This window comes from Octopus bimaculoides, chromosome 12, assembly GCF_001194135.2.
Source record: "Octopus bimaculoides isolate UCB-OBI-ISO-001 chromosome 12, ASM119413v2, whole genome shotgun sequence".
In the NCBI taxonomy this organism is placed as follows: domain Eukaryota; kingdom Metazoa; phylum Mollusca; class Cephalopoda; order Octopoda; family Octopodidae; genus Octopus; species Octopus bimaculoides.
The window spans coordinates 8,688,150-8,707,923 of record NC_068992.1 but is presented as its reverse complement, the minus strand read 5'-3'; the positions used below and the strand labels follow the sequence as shown (position 1 = coordinate 8,707,923).

Below are 19,774 nucleotides of genomic sequence, written 5' to 3'. Positions count from 1 at the left end.
ATGAAGTTGAAAATGGGTGTAGGGAGTTTTTTCACTTCTAAACCACAAGTGCGGAATTGAGTTTCTGGCACAATGATGGCAACAGACAATAGAATATGGGATATATTTTGATGAATAAATACTTTCTGTATGTAATTTGTTTGAACTATTGATTAAAGTTTGAAATATAAATACACTTTTCACTCAACCTGGTATGTGTGATATATCTATTGCTTGTGTCTTGAGTGATTTGTTCAACAACTTCCTTAGCTACACCTGCTAAATCATTGATGTTAATTAGTTTTGGTGTTGGTACTCATTCTTCTCTGTTGATTAGTTTTGGTTTTTCTATATTTGTTGCTAATCCAAGAAACATATCGTGTTTTAGGTATGACCATCACAACATTTTGTCATACACTGATGGAACTGTTATGGCTGGAATGTTAGTTGTTGAATTAGGTAGCATAAAAATACTGCAGATACAACTGTGCTTTGTGATACTGATCAGATATAGTAATAAAAGACCAAATGAAGAAATCATGTAATGTTACTTATACATAAAAATGTCATTAACAAAAGCTAAATATTTGAAAATAAGACTGATTGAAAGAGAGCAAAAATGCTTTAACCATCTGTTTCATACTATTTGCTTATGTGGAAGTTTTATCCAATAACCTTCCCATTATGTAATCTTGTTCAAAAGTAATACTAAAGTTTAACCATTTCAACTTCATACAAACTTTTGATCATACATCTAGCTAATTAATGCTGACCTGAGGATTAACAATAAAAACAGCAACAACTTTGTACATATATTATAAATCCTTGACAGTGGCTTCAAGGTTTCACATCAGTGGCTAATTTAAGCAAATAAACTGCCATCAGCAAAACTTCAAAACTACTGTACTGAATCTTTTATTCAGAAAATGTTTATTGTTTTTAGGTATTTACAGACATTTATCTTTAAATCTGTGTGTATGTGTGTGTGTGTATGAATATATATATATATATATTTTGGCAGATGTTACAACTCTTGGATCTGAAGAAGTCACTCTCTAACTTCTGCTGATTAATTAATAATAAAAAAATATACACACTTATGTTTTGAGTTCTATTTTCCAGTTTGCATCACCAAACCTATATATCATCATCATCATCATTTTATGTCCATTTTCTATGGGTTAAGATGGTTTGACTGGAGATGGTAAGCCAGAGAGCTGCACCAGGTTCCAATCCGTTTTGTCTTGGTTTCTACAGCTGGATGCCCTTCCTAAAACTAACCCCTCTATTGAGTGTCTTTTATGTGCCACACCCACTTGGCATGTCTTCACAAGCACAACTACACACTAGCAGTTTCGGTCATACCAGTGCAGTCTTCTCTCTTGCACACTACATCTGATGTCTATTATATCCAATTATTCTCTAAGATACTTATATTCTGTTGTACGCGCACTCTGACATTGTACATCCAACAGAGCATGCTAGCTTCATTTAATTTAAGCTTTCACATGTTCTCTGTAGTCACAGCCCATACTCCACTGCCATGCAGCATGGCTGTTAACATGCAGGCATCATACAATTTGCCTTTCACTCTGAGGGAAGAGGCCCTTTGTTACCAACAAAGGTGTGTGTATGTGTATACTAATGTTTGTTTTTTATATTCAGTTATAATAAAAATAATTTGTGGGGAGGGGATAAGTCTATCACATCGACTCCAGTACTTGACTGGTACTTAATTTGTCAACCTTGGAATTTGAACTCTTGAATGTAGCGACAGACGAAATACCGCGAAGCATTTCACCCGGTGTGCTAATGATTCTGGCAGCTCGCTGCCTTAATAATAATAATAATAATTATAATAATAATAACAACAACAATTCTTTCTACTAAAGGCAGAAAGCCTGAAATTTTGTGGGAGGGAACAAGTCGATTATGGTACTTAATTTATCAACATTGAAAGGATGAAAGGCAAAGTCGACCTCAGCGGAATTTGAACTCAGACTGTAAAAAGCTGGAAGAAATGCTGCTAGGCATTTTATCCAGCACAGTAATGATTCTGCCAGCTCAGCCACGTTCAATAATAATAATGATAATGATGAAAATAACAACAACAATAATAATAATAATGTCCTCATCCTGATTAAAGACCAGCTGCTATCTGTCTGTTAATTTTTTCCATCAGAAGATGATCTAATCGACGCTGTCTGTATCGGACTACAGCATAAGAGAGAAGTCCTGTTATGGTTGTAAGACATTCAAAGAGCAGAAATTTTTTCTCTTCTTTCCATGTGTCTGCTGGGCAACTACAATAAATAAATAAATAAATACATTACTTTGTTGTAAATGGTCCATTTATTTTTTGGAGGTGAGTTTTGAAGGAGGATGGAAAGATATATAAGATCAAGTATTATCAAATTTTCATTGGATAATATGCTATGTTAACAGACTTTGTTAGGACAATCCATACTCTTTCAGGATTTTTTCAATGAATAAAGATATATAGAGTTACATGTTTTACAGTTACCATTTAACCAGAATAGAGATCCAATTGAACATATACTTACAAAAAAAAAAAAAAGTTTCAGCTGTGACTTTTTTTTTTTTTTTTTTCTTGTATACCTAGGACTATATCGTTTAATGTTACCTTCTGCAGAGATTAGGCTGCAATTTCTAACCAGCTGACAGGCAGTGTAGAGGCTATCATTCTCACATCATTTTATAGTGGTACTGCACATATATAGTATTATATATATTGGCACAGTATATATATATATATATATATATATATATATATATTGCTGCTCTATGATTCAGTCAGGAGACTATGAAATCTAGCCATTTTATTCAATCCTTTTAAAATAAATAATTTTCCAGACTCATATTTTCATAATTACCATACATGTTTTACCATATTGTAACAAACTAGACTCATGATATATAAGAGTTGGACTATGGGCCTAAAGTACTTTAGGGAAATGTTGTGTGCATATTGACCATGCATTTTTTATGGTGATCATTTTATGATGATTGTAATTTTTGCATCCACTTTTCAATGCTTACATAGGTCAGACGGAATTTACTGAGACAGATTTTTTGTGGCCAGATGTCTTTTATGTCAAGGCGATATTTCCCTATGACCAGATATTTTTTCATGGAAGATAGGAAACAAAGGACACTGCTGACATAACAGCCCCACTGTGTGGCACTTTGGGTAACTGTCTGCTACTATAACCCTAGGTTGACCAAAATCTTGTGAAATGGATTTGATAGACAGAAACTGAAACAAGTCAGTCATACATGCACACACACACCTGTGTGTGTGTGTGTGTGTGAGAGACTGTTTGCATGTATTTTTCTATGGACATCATGTGATGGTTATAAACAAGCATCACTGTCATACAAGTGACGTTGTTCATTTCCAGTCTTCCATGGAAAGCATGTATGGCCATGGAGAAATATTACCTTGCTTGGAAATAGGTGATGTTGGCAACAGGAAGAGCATCTCACTGTACAAAATCTGTATCAATAAACTAATTCATGCAAGCACAGAAAAGTAGATGTTAACTGATTTTGATGATGATAGTGGAGTGCTAATTAAGAGAAATTTGGCTTCTATTTGTAATAAGTCAAATGGCTGCACAGGGTCTCCTCCATTTGGCAACAGAGTTGAAACAAACTGCGAACTATCCATACAGAAACAACCTTCTTGTTTTTTCACTCATTTTCCCAAATGAAAACATTCTCTGTGTGTCACTTCTATCCTTTGTTCTGCTTTCATTCTGTCTACCGTCTATTAACAATATCTTTTAATTACAAATCTCCTAACAAGTTTAATTAACCTCAATCAAACTTCCCGATTCATAGATTATCAGCTATTTATAAGTAGTATACAACTAACTACACAAGAGAATAAAAACCTGATGAAACAAAGCCAAAAAGCTTTAAATCATAACAACTCTATCAGAAGAATGGTTTCTTTTCTATTTTGAATTCTTAACCACAAACAATCATCATCATCATCATCTTTTAACATCCGCTTTCCATGCTAGCATGGGTTGGACGATTTGACTGAGGACTGGACTGGCAAGCTAGAAGGCTGCACCAGGCTCCAATTTGATCTGGCATATTTCTACAGGAACCTGGGCAATCTATGTGACCTTGTAGGCTTTCTCATTATTCACTTAAGGGAAAGGTGTCAAAATTAGTTCATTTCATTAATTAACTGAAGAAGAACCAGTGAAAATGGAGTGCATATATTTCATCGCATAAATGATACAAGCCAATGAGGGATATCAGAGCTGATGTGAGAGCTTCTCTGTCGTTGATTGACGTGTTAGATATAACAGTCAAATCTTCTTCACATAGCATCCTATCAAACAAAATGTAGAGGACATAATGGGTACTGTAGTCTTGGGTATCGAAAAAAAGACAAGATGGTCACAGGTAGAATGTCTTTGATCATAATTTTGGGTTAGTACTGACCTGAGGTTAAACAAAAGCAATAACCACAGCATTATAGATATTACAACCAAAGTTGTTAACTTACTTCTTGTATAGATGTCGGCCATCTGGACAACGTATTAATGTTTTTAAACCTGTTTCTTGACAGTATCGCCTTTCCAATTTCTACAAAAAAAAAAAGCAGTAATTGAAGTGATCAGTACATATGTTCATTCATTTTAATCACTTTATAACTATAGCTTCACTAAAAAAGCAGATATATCCACTCAAAATTTCATTACACTTAACAGCAGAGAAAAGATTTATATACTAATCTATCTTTCATTAAGGAATGTCATATTTGAAACTATTTTTTGATGAGATATGTCAAGTTTATTGAGGCAAACTTGAGATGCAGAAAATACCAATTCTATTTTTTTATAAATATTTAACGTCATTACTGGAATAACCATGAAATTTAACCCTTTAGCATTTAAACCATCCATATCCGGCCAAAATATTCTGCCTGTTTTATGTTCAAAGCAGCTAAATCCAGCCTTTTATACCTACCCGACCATGTTATTCTAAAATTAAACAATCACATCAAATCCTCAAAACCACGAGATTATGCAGGATTAATTCAAAACAATGTAAATAAATAACATTACAGTTGACAAAGTAATCCGAATGCTAAAGAGTTTAATTTCATAGTGAAAGGTAAAAGATAGTCTAAAGGCCTACAATTGCCATTTCTAATTTAACACATTTTGTATTTCTACAATCCAATCAAGGCATTTAAAGAACAAAAGAAAAACACTCAAAGTAAAATAATTTTACGTATCCTATTTAATGACCATAACGTTTCAAAAATTATAGGAGTTATGTCCCCTTGAATTATTACATTTCTGACTTACTTAGAATTGTCTCCATTTTTACAGTTGTTCTTCAGACTTATGATCAAAAGGATTGAAGTTGGAATCGTCCTATCCTTTAGTCGGATGCAATATATTTAAGACTAAATTATCTAATGTACTGCCCTTACTTTTCTTAAGAAGGAATTTCTTACAGTGGTCTTTCTTTCTGTGACAATAATTTCAAGAGATATTCCATGTAGTTTTTTTAATGCTTAATTTGAGTTCACTTAAATTTGTAGCAGCTTATTTTCGATGTCATTTGATATTTTTGCATTTCTATATTTAATATGAAATATGAACATTAGGTAAACATAAAGGTGTTATTTGAAATCAGCAAATACAATCATTTTATACTTACCAACTCAAATGCAGTGCATTCTACACAGGAGTTGATGACAGTTCCATAACCATTCACACACGTGGAAGTATTATCTGATTGGGCTAAAACAATAAAAAAGAAAACAAACTGCATATATTTAAGGATTAACTCACTTTCGATCCTTCAGGAATTATTTCAGTATATTACTAATATTTGATTAAAAAGAAAGACTATAGTTGTCTCTGTGAATATTTAAATAGTCTACCATTAATTCACTACCTCTTCTTGTTTGAATGCATATTATTTATGCTAAGAAAATGAGATGACAAAGGAATAACGATTATCATAAGAACTTCATCAGCTTCCAGCTGTTTCTGCTATAAGATGCAGTGGACTTATAGTTGAGAGCTTGAGTAATACCTTATAGCTTCATCAGAGCCTCAAATATGAAGTGCAGTTTATTTGGGTTAAATCATCATCATCTTCATCATTTAACATCTGCCTCCTATGCTGGCATGGGTGGGACGGTTTAACAGGAGCTGGCCAGGCAGGAGCCTGCACCAGACTTCTGTAACTGTCGTTGCAAGATTTTTACAGCTGGATGCCCTTCCCAACACCAACCACCCAGCAGAGTGGACTTAGTGCTTTTTACATGGCACAAACACAGGTGAGGTCAGTTTTGGCAAGATCTTTACTGCTGGCTGCCCTTCCAAATGCCAACCACTTTACAGTGTGGTCTGAGTGGTTTTTAAGTAGAACCTGCACTAACAGGGTCACCAAGTAACTTGCAAGACAAAAATCTTTTGAGAGGAGGGGACATTGGAGGAGGTGATCTTGTGTCAGATGATGAAAGGTTATAGTGAGGCAGAGAGACAGGAACAGATGTTTTGCAGTAGAGGAGGTACAAGGTTACCCAGCTGGAGAGAGAGAGAGAAATTGAGAATGAGGAAAGAAACAAGTGTGCTTATCACAAAGGAGATACACGGTTATCCAACCTGAGGGAAGTGCAGGAGAAGGAGAAAGAAAATGGGGAGACAGCAGGATAAAGATGGTGGCAAAGTGCTGGGCATACTCACAGGAGTGGGGATCAGAATAAAAATGGGATGGTCGAGTAAAGGCAGAGAAAGATATAGATGGTGGCAAGTGCCAGGGTATACCCTTCAGGTTCGAAGGTCATAATACAAATGGCAGGACATTGCCAAAAAAGTATGATGAGAGAGTGTGGAAAGGAAGGGAGTGGTGAAAAGCTGGGTATATAGAGTGGGGTGGGGCTACCAGATAGCAATGATACAGAAAAACAGGGCCATGAGGACAGGATAGGGGAGTGAGGGTTAGACGTAGTGCATGAAGGAAGAAATGTGAGGAAGATGTAGAGATGTAGATTGGTTTGTTGGGGTAGGGTGTGTGAATAGGAAAGAATTAGAAATAGATAAACCAATCAACATACCAACAGCACTTAATTCTGCTTCTTTGCTAATCACATGATGAGATGACCATTTACTTTCAACTACTACAGTGACAACTGATGCACTGAAATAAAAAAAAAAAAAAGAAACAAACAAATAATTACAACCCAACAATAATAAGACTGGCACTTTCATCATCTTCATCATCATCCTCGTTTAACGTCTACTTTCGATGCTGGCATGGGTTGAACGGTTTGAGATAAAGCTGGTTAGCAGGAAGCTGTCCAGACTCCAACTGTCTGTTGTGACATGGTTTCTATAGCTGGATGCCCTTCCTAACACTCACTTAACTGAGTGTGCTGGATGCTTTTTTTGTGCCACTGGCACAGGGATGTTAATGCAGCACTGGCAATTTGTATGATAGAAATAAGGGTAGTCTCAGACAGGTTGGTATTGAAAAGGTTAAGCTGCAGCTGTATATTAAGGTTGCTGCAGAGGCTTTGGCTGGGATTCGAGGTAAAAATTATGAACATTTGGTGAGTCAGTATACCAACTTGGGACACAAAAAACAAAAATGAGAAGATGTGATTTGGTCCACGAGGGCAAAAATTTTATTCCAAGCTTGCACCCCATGAGTTTGTGTGAAGTGCAGAAGCGGAGAAATCGAGATGGGATGAATTCGTTATTCCATTTTGTTACCATTTTACTGGACATAGTTTCACTTGGAGTACATATGTTAAGTTACTAGATACGACTCTGAAAGGAAGAGATTTGAGATAAATGTTCTCAGTGTGTACAACAAAAGGTGGCTAAACCAAAACAGAGAGTTGAGTGAATTGGAAAAGAAGGAAAAAAGATACAAATGCATTTGCCAATGAGAGAGCTCCAATGAAATCACTTAAACAGCAAGAAATAACAGTCAAATCCTTCAAACTACATTGTACTGTCTTTAAAAAATAGAAGGACATATTGAATAATGAAGTCTGAACATCAGCAAAAAGAATTTGATTATAACTGTAATGTCTTAGATCACACCTACTTGATGAAGGTTGACCTGGGGCTAAAAACAAGCAAGTGTACTTACCTAATTAGTATGATGATAGCAATGGCCATCCGTTTCTTCGTACAAAGCTCAATCATTTTGATTTGTGATAAATATATTCATCAGTTAAAAATAGTTGGTTTTCTAGAGTGAGAAATAAAGAAAGAAAAATTATTGGACTAAAATTTACTTATATTAATTTCTGATTCTTTTCAGGTAGTTAAGGAAAACAGAGTTTCACATTTCTTTTCATAAATTATCTTCTTAGAGAGGAAACTAAAATGCCTTGTGTTATTTAATCCCAAAGTGGTAATAAAGTATGGGAGGAACAATTCAGTCACACAACATTCCCTAGAAAGTATGATTTTTGCACAGAAGAAAGAAAAAAATTCCAGATTTTGATAGCACAAACTGACTGATGATGATGATGATAATATATCTACAATAAATGATAACAATTCAGTAAAGCACTCTTAGTATGACTTCAGCAATCTACCTGGCCACTGTGCAGTTTAACCAAAAACCTAGTCCTCACTCTAAACCTTAATACTATCCTTGATCAAGATTAGATCATTTCACAGCATGGATTATGGATACTGCAGTAGACTGTATGATAGAGAAGCACCGTATTCTTTCTCTGCCTTCCAAAAAAAAAAAAAAACCCAACAAAGAAAGCTGATGGCAAGCAGCTTTCTTTAGAATAGACCGTTACTTACCACACCTTGAGGATCAGAATAATGAATGTTTCGGTTCCCTTCACAAGTATGTATTTCTGTGAAGCAGGATTCTTGGCATAATTGAACCTGAAATCAAAATGGATATCTCATTTTGATGTATTGCATGACAGGCATGTTAAGAATGTAAAGAGGTAAAAAAATTACTGTAAGGCACTTTGTCTGACACTGAAGCAATTCTGCCAATTCCCCACCCACTAATTATTATTTCTAACATAGGTACAAGGCTTGATTTCTGGGAGAGGAAGTAAATTAACACAATCCTCAAACCCAATACTTAATTCGGCAAATATTCATTATTGCACTTGTCTCAAGAGATGAGTGTAATAGTAACAAGGCATGAAATTGGGGGGGGGGATGTCATAGGTTTCCTTGATCAGGTTAACCTAGAGCTAAATGATGTGCACATACGTGTTTCCTTATGTATGGAGTCGAATTGACAAAGTCGGACAGAATCCCACCTACGTCAACTTTGCTTTTCATCTAGTTCAGGAATGTTGAAGCATGAAATAGGACGTCTTGCGGTAACTGTTTCGGCTCTGTGATTCTCGAGTTCAAATCATGTCTCCAGCCTCCTGTCACTGGTATATATGGTGATAGACTTGGGAAGTCCGAAAGCAAGTGTCCAAGTACTTCAGCTGATCATTCCCATGTCAACACACCAGCAGTAGAGAGAAAGAGAATGACGAGGGAAGGGAGGGGGCTTGCAATTGTTAATACATACATCGGCGAAAGTAAAGAATATATACACCCGGTGTTTAGGGTTAGAGTTTCTGTTACGCCGAAAATGGGTGGTGTACGTATTCTTTACCTCCGCCCATACATCTACTTTATAAGTATTGTGAATACATTCTTATTTTATAACTAAAATTACTGTCTTACAGAAGAGGTAATTCTCAGATACTATCTCAGCAAAGTATTTGAAACTTAAGTCGTGCGTGGGCATTTATGTAAATAAATGTTTTCGTTTTTTCTCTATAGACACGTAATTATGACCGCTTGTTGTGGAAGTGACTCATACGACCATTAAGTTGATCCTGAAATCGAAACTCTTCTTACATCAAAAAGATCCACGAACGATTCTACATAAAGAAATTTTCCAGCAGTTACCAAATTGAAAAATAGCCATGGAAACTAGAATAATAATAATCGTGAAACGTTAAATTAGAAACAATTACGCTTTATATACAATGGTATATACACAAAATACACTAGAATATATATTTATGTATATTTAGAAAATAGAGAAAAACATAGATTAACCAGCGCATCGATAGGACCGCATAAAGGAATTCTTGCCCCCCTCCAAAAAAATCAAACCCATTAATAACAATATTTGTGATTATAAAAAGCTGCACTCTCTGTAAACACAAACATATATCACACATAAACGGGTGAACCAACGATGAAGTCACTACGTGGTCGCTCGAACTGCTAGATTTCAATACTTTGGTATCTTAAAAAATTATGAGGAAATGACAGAACACAATAGACAATATAAGTCTTAGATATATTATGTTTGAAATAAAGTAAAAATGACAGGAGGTTCACGATCGGAACGCCTTTCATTTTTAGGCTTGTCGGATTAGCGTTGTTTTCTCATGTAAACCATAAAAGAAACACATAATTATAGACAACTCACTGAAAATAGACCTTGCTGTCACACCTAGCTGCGTCACATCAACATCACCAGAATGACGAAATGCTTTTAAAGAGTTACCTCCCATCTTTACCGGAAGTTCCGCCTTTCAACCCATTCTTCCTGCCATTTTGTCCTTCCAATTTGATAGTTTTTCCTTCGTGGTGGTCCTTTCACTCTGTCTCTTTGATTTCTAAATCATGCTTCGAGCTGTTATTACTCGACTGGCTCTACCAGTTGCTCGTCATGCCATACAGACGGTGAAAGTTCAACACCATCCGTCTTTAGGTAAGCTTTTCTATAAAATTTCGACATTGCATTTTTGTCCTTCCTCAAGTACACACGCATATATATTAGTGAATGTGTATATATATATATATAAATCTATATATATGTGCGCATAGACAATTTAATGCATTTTCTAATAGAGAACACTAGACGAAGTAATTCTTCAATATAAGTGGTTTATGGAAATGTTTATTCTATTATAACTTACTAGGCTATTGGTAAGTTCTTGTCAGATTTCCGGGATCGAAAAAAGGAAGTACCAATCAAATACTGGTGGAGGTCATTTTAATAATTCAAATAAATGTGAATGAAATTATAATAGAGGAAATTCCCTATTACCTGTACTCGTAACTTTCGTCCGTGCACACATTTATGCATATGTAAATATGTTATATATCTAAAAAATTGAAAAAATTTGGAGTCAACACGGAATACATCTGAACATTTATTTCCAATCACTACTCCTTGTTTACTCCAAATTCAATTATCTATTCACACACGACAGAGGCCCAGACGCAAACCTGGAAGTACGCATAATACTACTACAGGATAGCACTGGCTGAAATCTGAAGGTGGATGAGCTTTATACTGTACTCTACTACGTTCTTAACTAAACATACCATTATATATATATATACACTACTGTGTCCTGCCATATATATATATATATATATATATATATATATTAGTAGTTTTAGTGGATTTTTCAAAGACAATTTGTAATGGAAATATTTCCAGTAACTTTATAAAATTAAATATTTTAAATATTTTAGCGAGGTGGGGGAAAAAAAAAACTAGTTATGGACTTTGACCTTCACGCCAGATACAGTCTTGTCCTTACACATTAATAGAATGGAAGAAACAGTCTTAATCTGGCCTTTATTCAAGATCACTTAAATTCTTATATGAAACCCAGGAATTCGCATCGATATGTTTTTGTTTCGAAATCAATTTTTCAACGCTGTTTCGACCGAACGGCATGGTTGGCTAGATGGATTATTCGTTTCGTTTTTACCTGCTTTTGAATATTCTTTGTTCAAACCGAAACCAAAGTATGTATTTGATGGTTTATAAGGCGCATCTCTTCCCCTCTTACCAAATAATCTATTTCACGAATAGCTGCCCGCGTTTTATAAACACAAAATCAGTTTTGGTTATTTGGCAGGTGGTAGTTTTATAAGGCTTGGGCAAAATTAAATTGCATTGTATTCGCCTGCTTTATATTTATAACTCAGCAAATCTGTTAACTACAGTAAACCAAAACATCAGGGAATCTCTTAAGTCGTTACTCGACCTGCTAGAAACAACAGCCAAATCCCAACTTTGTTTTGGTAAATTTTTACAAGTGCACCCCTACGCGGTTCATTAAGAAAAAAATTGCCTTTTTTAAAGCCAGGATACATTGGATATATTTTCCTAAATACACGATATCTGAAATAGAGTTTTAAAAATATGCCATAATTATAGCTTTTGGAATATTTTTGATCATAATGGAACATGGTTGACCTGGGCTAATGACGTCAACCATCGACAACGGACAAAGATATTAGGTACTGTTTTAGTTTTGATACTCCTGCTAAGCGTTGCTCCTCAAACGACACAAGTTCCGGAAGAGTAATAGAAATCCTGATAATGGTTGCGGCCTAGTCAAGGTTAAGAGATAACATTTAGCAATGATACTTAACTAGCAGATACAATAGTGGAACATAATTTTAATAATTTACAGAATGCTAAATTGTATATGACGTATTTTAGTTTCGACCAAAACGACAACTATCAAGAACTACCATTATCTTATAGCTTTTTGTTTTGCTTTTTTAGGATGGAATTTTTAGTTTGTCGAGGCAGTTCGCGTAGAGGCTTCCTCATTTTAAAAACTATTTCAGCTGTTGATGTATTTTCAATTCTGTTTTATTGCTTGTATTATTTCATAGTAGACTATACATTTCGTGTGAGAAATCCTGCATCAGTTAATTGAAAAAATTCGTTTTCTATGCACATCAAGTGGAGTGATATTTAAAATTGAAAGCCACCTGAATGAGGGGTATGGATTGTAACTATAGTGAGCTCTAATCTATAGTACCTGTAAACTCTTCTTTTCATTTCTTGAATTGGTCATTTGTTTTGGACTGCCTTACGGTAAAGTGTAAGCTAATGTAGTTCTCACTGATCCACCTATCAACTCGTGTGTAACTCAAAGCCCTATTATGTCTCTGAATCCCTTATTTACATTAACAACCTTGCTGCTACAGTCTTATGCAGATTGTACTACCCTTTACTTCTGCTTGCCTGCATCATCTGTACACAGTCTAGTTAAAAGATTTGTGTTGTTTCTACGAAGAGAAACTATGAAGACATTTAATGAGGACTTGACAAACTAGTTTCCTTCAGCATGAAGTCTCTGTGGTTACATAACTTGCAACAAAGAGCAGCCAAATATCCTTTGAATTACAGCCTTACTACCTTAAAAACAATACATTAGCAATTGTAAACCTAGAGACCATATTGTCTAAAACAGGGGTTTTCAAACTTTTTGACATGCTTATGAAATTTATACATAAATATTTGCTTATGAAATTTATGAAATTTATACATAAATATTTGCTTAAAATAACATTTTTACATTTATTTAACAGTATTTAACAAATAGATTTATTGTCAATTAAAAGATTTCGATTAAAAAATATATATAAAATCAAATTGCCCATAAAAAGTATTTGCTGTCCACGGACCCCCTGTCTTGTCCTTGCGGACCACAGTTTGAAAACCCTGGTCTAAAAGAGCCCAAAACGGAATAAGTTGATCATGATTGAAATGCTGTTCATTGCAGTCTTCATCATTGAGGCTGATCTGGAACTAAACAACAACAACAAACAAAATTCTTAAAATTACTCCAAATACTAGGTCTTGTAATCTCTGATGATACGTTGTGGCAACCTCTATGACATTACTCGTTCAGCATCTCTGAAACTATGCCTCTCTTTAGACCCCCCAAATTATTTCTGTTCCGATCAAATGCTGACCTTGAATGTTGTTGGCACTCGGTCGCTTACGACGTCGAGGGTTCCGGTTGATCCGATCAACGTGCAAGTTGGCTGAGCACTCTACAGACACGTGTACCCTTAACGTAGTTCTCGGGGATATTCAGCGTGACAAAGTGTGACAAGGTTGACCCTTTGAATTACAGGCACAACAGAAACAGGAAGTAAGAGTGAGAGAAAGTTGTGGTGAAAGAGTACAGCAGGGTTTGCCACCAGCCCCTGTCGGAGCCTCGTGGGGCTTTAGGTGTTTTCGCTCAGTAAACACTCACAACGCCCGGTCTGGGAATCGAAACCGTGATCCTATGACCGCGAGTCCGCTGCCCTAACCACTGGGCCATTGCGCCTCCTGACCTTGAATGTAGCTCAATTATAGATTGTATATCATGAACTGTGCTGATGTCTTTATTGATGGGCTGAAAGACTTGCCATGATCACTCCCTAACCTACAAACATCATTTCTGCCATGTGACTCGCTTGTCATTATTACAAAAATCCCCACACTGCAGATCATCCAACTTGCATGCACACTCTCTTATATCCATTTGCTTGTGTCTGATGGGGTTCTTTTTTTTACAGTTTTTGTCTATCAAATTTCACTTATAACCTCCTCCTCAGTATTGTTAAGACTTCTAATACAGCCTCCAGTTACGAGTAACTTGAAGCTATAGTAGCAGACACATCAAAAGTGAAGCTAGCAGACTGTGATGCAAACTTCTTAACCACACATTCATGCCTGTTCTTATGTGTGTGCATGTCTATTGTATAGTTTCATCTTTTTGTGGCCATACTGGGGCACTACCTTGAATTTTTAGTCAAATGAATCGACCCCAGTACTTTTTTTAAAGCCTGGTATTTCTTTTATCAATTTCTTTTGTCAAACTGCTAAGTTACAGGGGCATAAACACACCATCACTTGTCAAGCAGTGGTGGGGCACAAACACAACAGGCTTATTTCACTTTCTATCTACCAAATCCACTCACAAGGCTTTGGTTGGCCCAAGGCTTGTAATAGAAGACACTTTCCCAAGGGGACTGAACCTGGAACCATGTGGTTGGGATGTAAGCTTCTTACCACACGGCCATCATCACCTTTTCATCATCTCCTCCAATGCCTCCTCCCCTCTTAAAAGTTTTTGTCTTGCAAGTACTTGGTGATCCTGTCAGTGCAGGTACCACTTAAAGCACCCACTCCACACTGTAAAGTGGTTGGTGTTTGGAAAGGCATCCAGCTGTAAAAACCTTGCCAAAACTGATCTCGTCTGTGCTTGTGCTATGTAAAAAGCACTTCTCTCCTTGACTGTGTTTGTGCCACTTAAAAAGCACTAAGTTCACTCTGCTGAGTGGTTGGTGTTAGGAAGGGCATCCAGCTGTAAAAATCCTGCCAAAACAGTCACAGAAGTCTGGTGCAGGCTTTGGCCTGGCCAGCTCTTGTGGTACCGTCCCACCTATACTCGCATGGAACACAGGCATTAAATGATGATGATGAACATCACTCCTTCATAGTCGGCCTATGAACTTTGCAGCCCACTCAAGTATCTTAAACAACCAAGTCTTTGGGATACTTTTGCCATACTGTGAGCCATCAAATCTGCTTTAGCTTTAACTCAAGTATCATAATGAACTTTTTTATCCCAGTTCTCTAATAGTTTTTAATTAACTATGGAAGAATGAGAGGTAAAGTAAAAACCAGGTGGTATTTGAACTCAGAACGTGTGTGTGTGTGTGTTTTTTTTATTACAAGTTGTCATTGGAATGAAACCATACTCGATCACTATTAAAGAACTTATTTAAGTTTGGTATTTTTTCGATCTTGAATTGTTGAACCACAAATTACAGAATATAAAGGGAGGTCTTGTGAAGACCTGTTGGAGCAAATGAAATCGAAATGGAACCATACTCGATGACTGGTCACCGCGCCAATGGAGCACTAACAGCACTGCCGAGCGTGTTCATGCCAGAGCAGCTGTCTGGCTTCCATGCTAGTGGCCATAAATAGCACCATTAGAGCATAATCGTTACCAACGTTGCCTTCTAGCACTTGTGCTAGTGGCACGTTAGAAAATCATTCGAGTGAGGTCATTGCCAGTGCTGCTGGACTGACTCCCGTGCAGGTGGCACGTAAAAAATACCTTTTGAGGGTGGCCGTTGCCAGTCCTTTGTGACTGGCCCTCGTGCCGGTGCCACATAAAAGCACCCACTACACTCTCGGAGTGGTTGGCGTTAGGAAGAGCATCCAGCTGTAGAAAATCTGCCAGATCAGATTGGAGCCTGGTGCAGCCTTCTGGTTCGCCAGTCCTCAGTCAAATCGTCCAACCCATGCTAGCATGGAAAGCGGACGTTTAACGATGATGATGATCTGTTTTGAATTGTAAACATAAGCCCCGACAAATATACATTCATACAGCATGCTTCTGTACTCGAGACTTCAGCTCCTAAATATTATTTGCAAAATACTGGTAAAGTTGAGATACATCTTCAATATCTGTTCTTACATATTCATCATTTCAAATTCGATATGGCCTCTTATTTATTTGTTATGCATTCTAATGTCTACCCCATTCTTAACATTCTTCAATTGATTGTGAACATCTTGAAGTAAAAGTTACCTTTAATTTCCTCTCTCTTTTCCAGCTGCATTTGCTGTTCGACACTTCAAAGCACCAGCAGGAGAATCAGATGAAGATTTCGATACTCGCTATGAAAACCATTTCAACCAACCTCACCTTGATGGCTGGGAAATCAGGAAAGTCATGAATGACTTATGCGTAAGTTGGATTTGTTTGTTTAATGCAACTAATACTTACAGTGTGAGTTTTTATTTAACGAGTTAAAATGGGCAGGAGGAACTGAATTTATGATTCCTGCAAAGACAAGTGAGATCGCTGTGGCATAGATATGATTATGGAGTTAAGGAGCTCACTTTGCATCCACAAGGTTTTGAGTTCTTTCCCACCACGTGGCACCTTAGGCAAGTGTCTTCTTTAGTCCTTGGCCAATTTATGAAGAAAGTTGACAGAAGGAAATCATGTGGAAGCCCATTCGTGTGCTGTCAACAACACCACTTGATGGCTGGTATTGGTTTGTTTTTGTCACTTACATAACGGTTCAGCAAAGGAGACCAATAGAATAAGCACTGGGGTTGATTGTTTGACTAAACTCTTAAGGATACAGTGGGGAAACTGGGCTCATCAGGAATGTATACTTAGTTCTTGTTTTCATTAGCAGGTACGGGAGACAACTTTGGACATTACATGGCGTAATTAATATATGCATACATCTAAGGCAAATTGAATATGTCAAGTTTTTCTTCCAGTCCAACACATGTGCAATTTAGCTATATCTTAACTGATTTATGTACTCGCTAAAACTGGCCAGCGATCTAGGATTTGCTGCGGGATCGTAAACATGTGTTGAGTTGTCTCCCCTATTTCCCTATAGTATATTCAGATAGGAGGTCATTGGCCAATATTTCATTTTGTTTAAGTTCGGCTAGTTTCTGCTATCACATAGATGATATCATATATCTACTTACGATGTAGCTTCCCCAACAAAGCTTTTTCAACCTATACGAGTACTTGTCGAGTATCAGTGACCCCCACAGACGCACACACTCAGTCCTGGTGCACTGCAGTATTACACTGCCTTTACCTTTATTATTGATTGATCTCAAGTTGATAAAAAGCAGTTTCCCAACCTTTGTAACTTAAGCCTGTTTTAAAAAGATACCAGTTGGGTTCATTACCAGCCACATAAAAAAAAAAAAAAAAAAGCTGCTATTTAAATTAGTGTTTCATGATATTGTGTTGATACTGACGTACTATCCTTGTATAGACAGTTCAGTTTGTGTTATCTTAGTTATTTAGCTTCAGAAAGACCCTGATCGAGCAGATCTATGACCAAAGGAATTCCACTCAACCATACCATCTACACTTCATTATTTAATGTCCTTTGATCTTTTTAAAACTGAGAGGTGTACCCTAAGGAAAGCTTGGCTACCATCTCTAGCAGTTCAAGTGACCACATAATGGTTTCCTCAATGGTTTACATCCTTGTCATCTGACAAACACAGTAACAGGGAACATAAAATTTTTGAGGGAATGGATACAGTTGGATTCCCTCCCTTTGAGGGAGAATTTAAACTGATGCTAATAATGATGGTGATGATGATGATAACTAGGAATAATTTTTGATAATTTCAGAGCATGGATCTTGTTCCTGAACCAAGAATTATTATTGCTGCCATGCATGCTTGCAGAAGATTGAATGATTATGCTCTTGCTGTGAGGTTTCTTGAAGCTATTAAGGTAAAGATAATTATATTTCAATTTCAGGCCAGAGCTGGTCGTTTTGAAATTTCTTTACAGAAGTGTAAAAAGATGTTCAAAACTTACCAAACTAATTCTAACAAACTTACCATTGCAGGACAAATGTGGTAGCCGAGTGAAGGAAATCTGGCCCTATGTTATACAAGAGATCAAACCAACATTAGATGAATTAGGCATTCTCACACCTGAAGAGATGGGTTACGACAAACCAGAGCTTGCTCTGAAAAGTGTATATGACATGTAATTTTAGTAATATTGTTTAGGTATGTTTATCTTAATAATTCCCATATTATGTTTGTTGATATATGTTAAACTGATTAATTTGTCATTAACCATCTTTGTTGCACTATATAACTTGATAATGGGTGGCAATTAAAATGCTAATCACTTGTCTGTGTGTTTGCAAAATTACTGGAAAAAGGCTAAATTGATTTTCATCAAATTTGACAGAAATGGTTTGGATATGGAAGTGCATCCATTTGTAGAGAATCTACATTGGTAAACACCATCCAACTCATGCAAGCATGAGAAAGTGGACGTTGAAATGGTTATGATATATATGTGTGTGTGTGTGTGTGTATAAAAGGACTTGATTCAGAATATCTGGTACATGTATAATGTAGATGACTCTGCAGTTATTTATTTGAGTTGAGAGCCTGGTTTGTGGAGATTAAATTGATTAGAAAAGATTCTGTTGTCTTTGGTAAAGAGAAAAGTAAAAGATTCTCAATCTATTTACTAATATGTTTTGGAATAATTGTCTCTCATCAGACATAAACCACTATTTTGCAGCCACCCAAAGAACATTGATTTTAAGTTGCTGTACATAAATGTAGCTTATCACGTATATAACATTAACATTTATACTGATTTGGAATTTATGGGTGTATGAAAAGCTCATTAAACCAATTTGTCGTAATCTGCTTAAATTGTATAGACAATCCCTTGTCATTCTTGCCATCGGAAATGCATTGTTTCAGAGACCTAGACTCTTGAAAACCTGGAAGAAGAATTAACTAAGCTGTAATGGAGTTGTAGGTCTTCTTCAGGAGCTACAAAAATTGGCTGTAGTAAGAGCAAGCATCTTAACCTTAACTATGATCTTTCTCTGCTTATTGATTTAATAATTTCTTTTTTGTTGTTGTAATAAGTTTAGTAATAATATGAATTTTTCTTTCAAAATTGTCAGAATTCCTGTTATGTTCTATTTTATAACAATATTTCTTTTTACCTTTTTCAGGTAAATAAAACTGAAAAACTACAAATTAGACTCTTACTTTTGGAAGAAATAAAAAAAAAAAAAAAATTTCAACTGATTTATTTGTTATCCTTCTGTTAATAAACAAACATGTTTTAAGGAATTTGATTTGCTTAAATGAGTCATAAATTTACTTTTAATTCTGTTCATTAAAGTATAATATTTCTGATTTGGTTACTTCTTGCACTTGCCATATCGAATGCTGTTGATATAATGTCTGGGGTGTGCAGCAAAAACTGTAATTGCAATGTATATACTGAGCAATTATAAACACTTGAAATGCTTAGAAGAAAAAGAATATAAAGCCAATACCATTATTAACAGGTGATATTTCAGCACAAATACCATTCTCATAACACAGAAAAATGAACTACAAATAATGAACAAAA

At 36.0% G+C, this 19,774-nt stretch overlaps 2 protein-coding genes across 3 annotated transcripts; one reads left to right on the top strand and one right to left on the bottom strand.

Annotated features, from left to right (window-relative positions):
* Nucleotides 1-782: 782 nt before the first annotated feature.
* Nucleotides 783-10,566, bottom strand: LOC106880184 (uncharacterized). 2 transcript variants are annotated; one of them, XM_014930038.2, is made up of 7 exons: nucleotides 10,477-10,566; nucleotides 8,817-8,903; nucleotides 8,143-8,244; nucleotides 7,100-7,182; nucleotides 5,692-5,774; nucleotides 4,526-4,605; nucleotides 783-2,282 (listed from the first exon to the last, which is right to left on the bottom strand). In XM_014930038.2, the coding sequence occupies exons 3-7, from the start codon at nucleotides 8,196-8,198 to the stop codon at nucleotides 2,120-2,122; spliced, it is 465 nt and encodes a 154-aa protein (XP_014785524.1). In that variant the 5' UTR covers nucleotides 8,199-8,244; nucleotides 8,817-8,903; nucleotides 10,477-10,566; the 3' UTR covers nucleotides 783-2,119. The 2 variants fall into 2 exon arrangements, with proteins under 2 accessions (XP_014785524.1, XP_052828050.1); XM_052972090.1 differs by lacking the exon at nucleotides 8,817-8,903 and having other exon boundaries at nucleotides 10,477-10,521.
* A 10-nt stretch (nucleotides 10,567-10,576) lies between these two features.
* Nucleotides 10,577-19,488, top strand: LOC106880183 (cytochrome c oxidase subunit 5A, mitochondrial). The gene is made up of 5 exons (XM_014930037.2): nucleotides 10,577-10,761; nucleotides 16,434-16,567; nucleotides 18,002-18,106; nucleotides 18,225-18,390; nucleotides 19,368-19,488. Exons 1-4 carry the CDS (start codon nucleotides 10,674-10,676, stop codon nucleotides 18,369-18,371), a joined length of 474 nt encoding a protein of 157 aa, XP_014785523.1. The 5' UTR covers nucleotides 10,577-10,673; the 3' UTR covers nucleotides 18,372-18,390; nucleotides 19,368-19,488.
* Nucleotides 19,489-19,774: the final 286 nt, after the last annotated feature.

What these genes read in the sequence shown, in the direction of transcription:
- LOC106880184 (XM_014930038.2), bottom strand. Translation starts at nt 8,198, where the DNA reads ATGATTGAGCTTTGTACGAAGAAACGGATGGCCATTGCTATCATCATA. An exon ending in GCTATCATCATACTAATTAG is followed by an intron (nt 7,183 to 8,142) that starts GTAAGTACACTT and finishes TTTTTATTTCAG; the next exon opens with TGCATCAGTTGTCACTGTAG. An exon ending in GGCCGACATCTATACAAGAA is followed by an intron (nt 2,283 to 4,525) that starts GTAAGTTAACAA and finishes TATTTATTGTAG; the next exon opens with TTGCCCAGCAGACACATGGA.
- LOC106880183 (XM_014930037.2), top strand. Translation starts at nt 10,674, where the DNA reads ATGCTTCGAGCTGTTATTACTCGACTGGCTCTACCAGTTGCTCGTCAT. An exon ending in TCAACACCATCCGTCTTTAG is followed by an intron (nt 10,762 to 16,433) that starts GTAAGCTTTTCT and finishes TCTCTTTTCCAG; the next exon opens with CTGCATTTGCTGTTCGACAC. An exon ending in GGTTTCTTGAAGCTATTAAG is followed by an intron (nt 18,107 to 18,224) that starts GTAAAGATAATT and finishes TTACCATTGCAG; the next exon opens with GACAAATGTGGTAGCCGAGT.